Here is a 9,002-nt window from a genome sequence, read left to right as displayed (position 1 = left end):
GTGGTGATTTGGCACTTAATTGGTCTTCTCACAGCTGTGTTGTTTTCTGGCTAATGCCAAGCACACTCAGACCTGGGAAGAGAAGAGTAGTACATTGCAAACTAGCTAAAGAGCTTCAGTCTTTCTGGTAATTACCTGACTCTGTAAAGCAGAAACTCATGGAAAAATGAATTTCACTTAAATGCAAGCCATGCTTTTGTACTTTTAACACCCAAGCTTGTTTTCTAGATATTAATCTTAAAAGTTTATATAGTGGTACTCAAAATCAGACGCTTTAAAGACTAACTGACTTCTGTTTAAAGTTATGTTGAAAAGAAGAAATGTAACCTCAGGTATTTTTTCCTGGGAATTGTAGAGATTTCAAATATCTCTAATGCTTTAATTTTTTTTAGACTAATAAGCTTACTGAAGCATTGTTATAGAGCTAGAATGTGAGTGAAAGTTTTAGTTGTTTACTTCTAATGATGTATTTTGAATGTAGAAGCATGGGGCTATTTTGGACCTTGTTTTCGAAATTTTAGACATTCAGCTGGTCATAAGAAATGGGACTTAATCTCAGTGTTTGTTTACTTATTTGTTTGCTTTTATTTCAAGCAGAGTATTTCCTCTTTTCTAACAATAACAACTAATTGAAAGATTGAAGTTCAAAATGGCTTCTTCTCATTTTGTTTTAGCTTTTTCCTCAAAGTTACCTTAAGCTAGTCTGAATTTTAATAAATATTTTGACTGTAATCTGTCACTTGGATTCTGTAGCTTTTCTTTTGATTGTCCAACAGTCCAGCTTGAACTAGGACTGCAAGAGTGCAATATGCTTATGCAAGTAAAATACCCTTTATTTAGCACTGTAATTCTTCAGTATAAAAGGTCATTTTTTATCTCTTTTGTGATCTAAGAATTTTACAACTTTTCATATGATGCTTATTTTTAAAAAGTTGACATTTTCTCCAGGTTTAAGTTTATTTTATCATACAAGTTCCTCACTGCCAAAATGAGGCTAGTAATTCTTGAAGATTATGATCAAGCTAGTGAATGGGCAGCAAAATACATCTGTAATCGTATTATCCAATTCAAGCCAAATCAAGGACGATATTTCACTCTTGGTCTACCAACAGGTAAGTGTTATTCAAAGCCTATGTAAATGACTAAACCTAGAACTATGTTTGTATCATTGCTAACAGATACAGTATTTAAAAGAACATAAAGATATTTTCAGTAATACGCCAGTATATTTCGTTTAAATATGAATTTGATTTCTGTAAAAAGTTGTGATAAAGTTTGAGAAGCTGAAAAATACTAAATGAGAAATAATAGATTTCTTTTATATTGAAAAGCATTGTAGCAAAATTTTACTATGAAGATATTTAAATACACTGAAAATGTCATGTGGATACATAGAACAATAGAAAAACTTTATTTAACAGGGAGTACACCTTTGGGATGCTACAGAAAGCTGATAGAATATCACAAGAATGGAGATCTGTCTTTCAAATATGTAAAGACTTTCAACATGGATGAATATGTAGGTAAGATGTGCTAATTATTTAAGAACACACTATACTGATAATTTTTTCCATTATTAAAATTGTTAAATACTTTCTCAAATCTCAAGGTCAGTCAGTATGTTTGTACTTCTACATTAGACTTCTGTCTGTGGGGTCATTTTAAGCATTTTTCTCTATTCCTTTATCTACAAAAATGCAAGTAATAAACAGGTGGATCCTGGGCAAAATTCAGTGCTTCACAATACTCTGTAGAAGGTATGTTGTCACATATGACTCTGCTTCTTTTGAAGACTTTACACTCTTTGTGATAAGATGTATGTGAAGGGAATGTAAACCAATTACCTTGTGCGTGCTAACAGGAAATCTTTCTTCTCAATATCATTTCAAATACTGCTTTATCTGACTTATTTAGGTTTGCCTTGCATGGCCTACATTGGTTACACATAGACTAGAATTAAGGCTGTTTAATCTTGTAATATGTTAATTTCACTCTAAATGATTTCAGGGCTTCCCAGAAATCATCCAGAGAGCTATCATTCCTATATGTGGAATAACTTCTTTAAACATATTGACATAGATCCAAATAATGCTCATATCCTTGATGGGAATGCTCCAGACTTACAGGCGGAATGTGATGCATTTGAAAAGAAAATTGAAGAAGCCGGGGGGATTGATCTGTTTGTTGGAGGTATGAGGAAATACTCTGTAGTTAGTTACAATTTAAACAAATACACTGACTCTTTAATTGCCGTTTTCATAACGATAGCTAAACCTAGTTTTTTCAGTTATGGTATAAGAAAGTTCTGTGACTAACAAAGAATCAGTGTGAATACTAAAACATAATGGTTGGTGTCCAAGTTTCTAATAACTGAATTTCAAGTAAGTTTTTATTGTTTTTTTAATTGAAAATAGGGAACCAAAATGAAAGAATGAGTCCTTAAAACTTTTTTATTGATTTAGAATGTTTGAGGATATTTGTTGACTTACAGGTCTGGAATGATATACTTTTTTTAACTTTGAAAAGGCATTGGTCCAGATGGCCACATTGCATTCAATGAACCCGGATCAAGTTTGTCTTCAAGAACAAGATTAAAGACTTTAGCAATGGACACCATTTTGGCAAATGCCAAATACTTTGATGGAGACTTATCTAAAGTACCAACTATGGCGCTAACAGTTGGTGTGGGTACAGTGATGGATGCTAGAGAAGTAAGAACTCATTTAGTTCTAGTTGCATGTGTCTGTTTTCAAAACTAGTTGGTATTGATACTGGGATTGGAAGTAAAGAGACCTTTGTCTTGCAGGTGATGATTCTTATAACAGGTGCGCATAAGGCTTTTGCATTGTACAAAGCAATTGAAGAAGGAGTCAATCATATGTGGACAGTTTCTGCTTTCCAACAACACCCTCGTACTATCTTTGTGTGTGATGAAGATGCTACTTTAGAACTAAGAGTTAAAACTGTGAAGTACTTTAAAGGTGAGCACTGAATCAGAGGTTACACATTTTTTTAAAAAAAATAAATTATATTGATTTAAGTCTGAGCCTTCCAACACTTTACAGTAGCTAATGTATAATGTTATATATTCAAAATACTAAATGTTAACTTATTTCTTGTCAATGGAGAAGTGCTAGGAGGCATAACTTGTGTTCCTCACATTCCTGACAAATCTACTTTGGAAAAATATTTTCTTTGCTTCCGATGTGAAATGATAGTTTAGTAATCTTCAACTGTATGTAAAACAGTCGCAGTCTGGTGTTCCAGAATACTGATCTTAAATATACTGGAAAGTTTCACCTAAAGAAAACTTGATAAATTTATTAATCCTGATATATTTTCATGCTGCTTTTGCTATGTGCTGTAATGTGCTGTCTAGTAAATTTGAAATGTGTGATACAGGCTTTGAAGCCACTGTGGTTTTTGTACAGTGCAATTAGCATAACAATCTATATTGACTTTGAGTACATGGCACCCTTTTACTGTGCTTTTTATAGTTGTAGTTGGTATACTGAGGCAAACTTCAAGTAAGTTGGGATTTTTGATAGTCATTGAGACTTCTTACATGTGAATTCTGTTTCACTGAGACTGTAGAAGCTGAGAAGTAGTGTTTTTCTGAACTATATTAGCACAGCAAATGCAATTGTGTAAATCAGTTATCTATCTTAGTAGCATGGATACCTGTAGTAGTTGAGGCATCTGAGAGCAAGATTGTAATTTGTGAAATTATTTTTTAGAGCATTATTTTATCAGCATCCATATATGTATTAGATTGCAATTCTGGCGCTAATGTGATTTTTATCCTGATACCACTTGTGGCCAACTTGTTAACTTTGGATTTTTTCAGTATGCTCTCCTCCTCTGCTATGTATGGGGGGGGAGTGTGTGTGGTGTGTTAGTATTTACCTGTATCACACTGCTAGATAGTACTTATTATTGTTAAACTTCTTTAACTGCTTGGATAAATTTTAAACATTATCCTGTATTTCATATAAAAAAAAAAGCTTTGGTTGGCAAAGATATAAACCTAATGTAGAATTACTAGGTATGAATGACACTGAACATTGCTTTAAAAACCATCAAGGGCTACAGTACATGAATGTGTGCTATTGTGTCACACTGTATTTAATTACCCTGTAATACAGAGCAATAGAATTCTTAAAAAGGTTGTTTACTTCCTTAATTTTACCTAATCTCAAATCAGTGAGATTTTTCCCTTTTAAGATGAAGGAGAAATCAGTGTGGGTCAAATTTGGAATTACTTCTGAATCTTGATCTTCAGGTTAGACTTCTTAGGAAGCTAGATAGTTCTTAATACTGCTAATTATGGTAGCCATTTATTGAGATTTTTCACCATTTAAAAATTTTCAAGGTACTATATGAAACTTCAGATTTTTTGATAATCAAGGAACATACTGGCTGGTAAATAGAATAAGGCCTACTCCCCTTTACTTTTTTTCCTAACTTTCTGAAAACCTATCAGAGGCTAAAATTATCAAGTGTACTTAATGTTCTTACTGGAAAAGGGAAAGGTAACTTTCTTGCAGAATGAAGCAGAAGATTACTTTTGAATTTACTAATTAGTCTGCAGATAAGGAAATTCAGGATAGCTTTTTCCATACTTGTGCATGCTCTTCTTAAAACTGAATGCAGAAATCTGTTTATTCAAAGCATACTTGAATATACAGTGAGACTTTCCTTTGAAATAATTGTTCTGGCATCTGTCGAGTAAGGACTCTTGTGCATACCTTTAGAAAAACCTCTTGTTTCTAATTGTTTTTCCTGAAACAATTTCACTAACAGGATTTAAATATCCCTCATTAAATACAGCAGTGGCAATACTATGTAAGCATTTTTTCATGTGTCTAGGAAGTGGGTAATTATTTGCTTTTCATTTCCCTTTTTTAGAATAGAACAACACTGGTAAGAAGTGAAATGCTTTAAAATTCAAAACATGGTTCTAGTTGAGCAGTGTGCGCAGCTGTTAACCCTTTCAGTACAAAGGGCTTCTGTATCAAATGTATATGTAATATTTTTCACTTTTAAATCCCCAAAATATTAGACATGTACATCAACCCACTAGTTACCCTTCATTAAATCTAAGAAACTGGTTTTTTTAGTTATGTTGCCTTCTAAGGTTTGGGTTTTTTGCACAAATATCTGAAGCTAAGTCATTACCTCTAGAGACAAAATGAGCTGGGTTCTTGAGTCAGTTCTAGGTGTGTTGGCTGTTTAGTATGGCTGAATGTGTCACTAAGTGGAGAAGGAAGTAGTAAAATCTGCATTTTATATTAAATAGTCACACACTGATTAGAAATAGATGCTGCATAAAATGCCTTTTGTTGTGGTCACCTACAGTAATGACCTCACATTGTATAGGTACTCAAATTTCGTGTTGCTGCAGTGACACTAAGTTTTCCACCAGATGCATCATGTAGCAAAGGTATTTGAATATTCTTCGCCATAGATAATCACTAAAATGAGCACTACTGTCAGACTTCTTTCATGGTGTTTGAGAAAATTTCACTACTTTTAATGTTGCATATTACTTAAATTTGTAATTTCAGAAGTTAATCTTCAGTTTGGTGCTAAAACAGACTTAATTTGTAGATCGTGAACACTGATCAGTTACTGTTATTAGTCTGTAAGGTGAAATGAGGTTAAAAACAGACCAGTGACCAAATGTCATACATACCTAGATGTAGGTAACATTTTTACTAAGTTGTAACAAAGTAAAGAAGCACTCTTTTTTTTTTTTTTTAATTGCATGTCTCTTCAGCACTTTTGAAAATTAAAGTATCTGAATAGGAAAAGAAATACTCCTCTAATCACAGCTATGGATGACTTATGGCCCAAAAAAGCCCAGCTAGAAAAGAACACAGTTGAACTACTGAAGTTCTGAATCTGCATTAACAGTCCGCATACTTTTTAGTTTGGTTTTGCCTGTTCAGGACCACAAGCATGCTATTAATTACAAAGACAGAGATACCACAATACTAGAACATTGCAATTCAACCTATAAAAGTATCAGATTATGTATATCTGATTTTTATGACAAATTGTAGTATAATGGAATTTTACGTTGCTGTTCTGCAGTTTTTAATACAAAAGAAAGATGAGTGAATCTCTTGTATTCAATTTATTTGGAAGTATTCCAGTTCTACTTTTTGGCAGGTCTGTTATCAGAGAACTATCTCATCCCTGCTCACTTTATACTGAAGATGTCATTAGTATTCAAGTGATACAGGAATATATATGCTGTCTTTAACACCTTATTTTAAACTACTTTAAATTGCCATTGTTATTCTCTTCAGTGAATTATTTAAAATGTATACTTTGAAGCAAACTCCAAATAAAAATGTGGATAGAAGGACATGTTGAAAAAGTATAACTAATGTAAAGCTGGCATTGTTGCTTTCCCCCCCAAGGTTTAATGCATGTGCACAATAAGCTTGTGGACCCACTGTACAGTATGAAAGAAAACTGAAAGAAGAATTGAAGAGGAACTCCATGTGGGTCAACAGCAACAGTTTTAAGTAGCAGATGAGTTCACTGCTATGCAATATGCTGAAAACCATTTAAAATGGTAATCCTAGGTACTGTATTTTTTTAAAAGGTCCAATATCTGTACATTCACATTCCATCTCTGCTGTGTTGTGCATTTTGCTTTAACACTTGGAGCTCTCTTGTTGGCTGGTACATAACTAAATGGAACAGAACAAACCTGTGGGAGACTGCATGTTATGTAGGGGGGAGGAATGCAGAGCACTTATTCTAGCACAGCAATGTAATGTATCTGCCTTGTGTTAGAGAAGATGATATTTTATTTCCAGGAATTTGTAATTTTTGGCTTGATTAGTGTAACTACATTTTGCATTTGTGTCTCTAGGCAGAATGGTTTTGGCCTTTGTCAATACTATGGACTTGTAATAGTTGTACAATTTCTACTATGAAATGTTCTGTTTACATACATCTAATGTACACTGAGCTTTTGCACTTGGTTGCCTTAAATTTATTTTGAACAGTTTTTGGGCATCTCAAGTCCTGCTGTACAATTCAGGCAAATAAAAATACAAAAACAGTGCCTAAAAATGCACCAAATTCTTGAAAGTTACAACTTACTCCACAGATAAAAATATTAAACTTCTGCCATAGCACTTCTTCCTCTCATGTATTTCAAATTACTTTAGGATTTTTATATTTTTGGTAATTGAACTTTATACAGAAGGAAAAATCTAAATGTTCCTTTCTGGAGCTACCTGTTTAAATGTACCATTGATATTGCAATTAAATGCCTGAAAAGATGTTAATTTACAGGAATATAATGTCTGCAAGTTTAACACATGCTCATTTAAAGTCAACTGTTAATCATTTTGCAATAGTTACCTCTCATTGTATCATTATAAACATTGAACTGTTACAAGGAATGTTATTTCCGACTTTGAATATAAGTAAAATATAAATCTATAATTTCAAAATTGTTTTGTTTCTAATATAAATTCTGACATGAAGAAATACTTCAGGGTTTCATGGAGAGGTTAGGAATTTTGTGCTGCTTTCCACCTAAGAAGGAATTTAATAGTTTATGGATTTGAACTTTTTTTAGGGGGGAGCATGCCCTTGTGTAAAATTCTCACTAGGACAAAGTGCAACAAAGCATACCTTCAGCAATACAACTTCATGTAGATGATAGGCAGGTCGCCTTTATTACAGGTGACATGACCTCCCCAGGGATGTGGTAGAGTCCCCAGTGCTGGAGGTTTTTCAAGGTACGATTGAACAGTGTGTTTGGTAATCTCATCTAGGCTCACCTTCCCCATAAAGGGTCAGACCAGATGTTCTTTCAGGGTCCCTTCAAACCTGGACTGTTCTATGATTCCATGAAATTACAAAAGAATGGAAGAGTCTATCTAGAGCAGTGTAGGAAGCCAGGCCTAGTGTTTCAGTTCTTAACAGGCTTTAAGGTTTAAGACTCAACTTTTGCACTTGCATTTTTGAAGCATAATGCAACATTGGGGGGAAAAATTTTAAAAGACTGTGCTTCAGGAGAATGCCATTATGTGTAGCATATGACCCACAAAATGCATTGTTAGCTGTAAAGATGAAGACTGGCAGGCCTAAGTAAAGACTTGACTTTTTGTAATACAAGTGTTTATTTTATAAAGCATAAGATGAAAAATGTTTATTTTAGGTTACTATTAAAGGAATTCAAGCATGTTTTTATCTTAATGATCATGATCTATCTTGTGGCAAAATTAGGAATTCTATTGAGGAAACAATAGAATTTAGGTTCAAGCATGATGGGAAAGCTGTAGCTTTTTATATCCCTTTATTCTAAAAGCTTTTTCTTCCTTGCAACCCCTTATTTTTGCTCTTTATTCCAGAGCACCTTTCAGTCATCTGCCTCTCTTGGCAACCTTACCAACTAAAGCTCTTGTGTTCTCTCAGGACGTGTGAGACCACAGAACTAGTCTCTCTTCTCCTTTCATAACTGGACTTTCTGTGAAATACAGGCCAGTGTAAATACTGGTACAGTAGCACCTGTACTTGTCTGAGTGGATCCAAGGCTCTTTCTGCCTCTTTTCATAAATAGTCTTAGTTGTTCTCCAGTTTCTTTCTGTTGAAGTTATGAAGTCTACAGTATGTAGAATTCTACTCTGGGCCCTGTAAAGTCATGCTTTTTTTTTAATAATACTATACTGTTTCTGTCATTTTAGTCCTTAAGATACTTCCAGTTACTTTCTTATGAAATACCAGTTCTTCAGTAAGAGTACCTTCCAAACTTGTCAGCAGCTAAAAATGTCAACCCTGTAAGTTCATTGTTTTACGTGTTACTCAGCAGTCCATTGTTAAAATCTAAATGGCAAAGCAAGCTTTTTCAAGTTCAGCAAGTCTTAATTTTGATTCTTGGGTAAATGATTAAATTCTAGCTTAGCCTAGCACATCTACGTTGGCATTTTATTCTACTTTTTCTCAGTAAGGTTTTAAAGAATGTTTCGGAG

At 33.7% G+C, this 9,002-nt stretch overlaps 1 protein-coding gene across 3 annotated transcripts; it reads left to right on the top strand.

The window, feature by feature from the left end:
* The first annotated feature begins 911 nt into the window (after positions 1–911).
* On the top strand, positions 912–7,464 carry GNPDA2 (glucosamine-6-phosphate deaminase 2). 3 transcript variants are annotated; one of them, XM_009697163.1, is made up of 6 exons: positions 912–1,112; positions 1,422–1,523; positions 2,008–2,190; positions 2,527–2,711; positions 2,807–2,981; positions 6,429–7,464. In XM_009697163.1, exons 1-6 carry the CDS (start codon positions 989–991, stop codon positions 6,485–6,487), a joined length of 828 nt encoding a protein of 275 aa, XP_009695465.1. In that variant the 5' UTR covers positions 912–988; the 3' UTR covers positions 6,488–7,464. The 3 variants fall into 3 exon arrangements, with proteins under 3 accessions (XP_009695465.1, XP_009695467.1, XP_009695466.1); XM_009697165.1 differs by having other exon boundaries at positions 989–1,021; XM_009697164.1 differs by lacking the exon at positions 1,422–1,523 and having other exon boundaries at positions 989–1,112.
* Positions 7,465–9,002: the final 1,538 nt, after the last annotated feature.

Source organism: Cariama cristata, unplaced genomic scaffold, assembly GCF_000690535.1.
Source record: "Cariama cristata isolate BGI_N322 unplaced genomic scaffold, ASM69053v1 scaffold40053, whole genome shotgun sequence".
In the NCBI taxonomy this organism is placed as follows: domain Eukaryota; kingdom Metazoa; phylum Chordata; class Aves; order Cariamiformes; family Cariamidae; genus Cariama; species Cariama cristata.
This window is presented reverse-complemented; position numbering and strand designations above follow the sequence as displayed.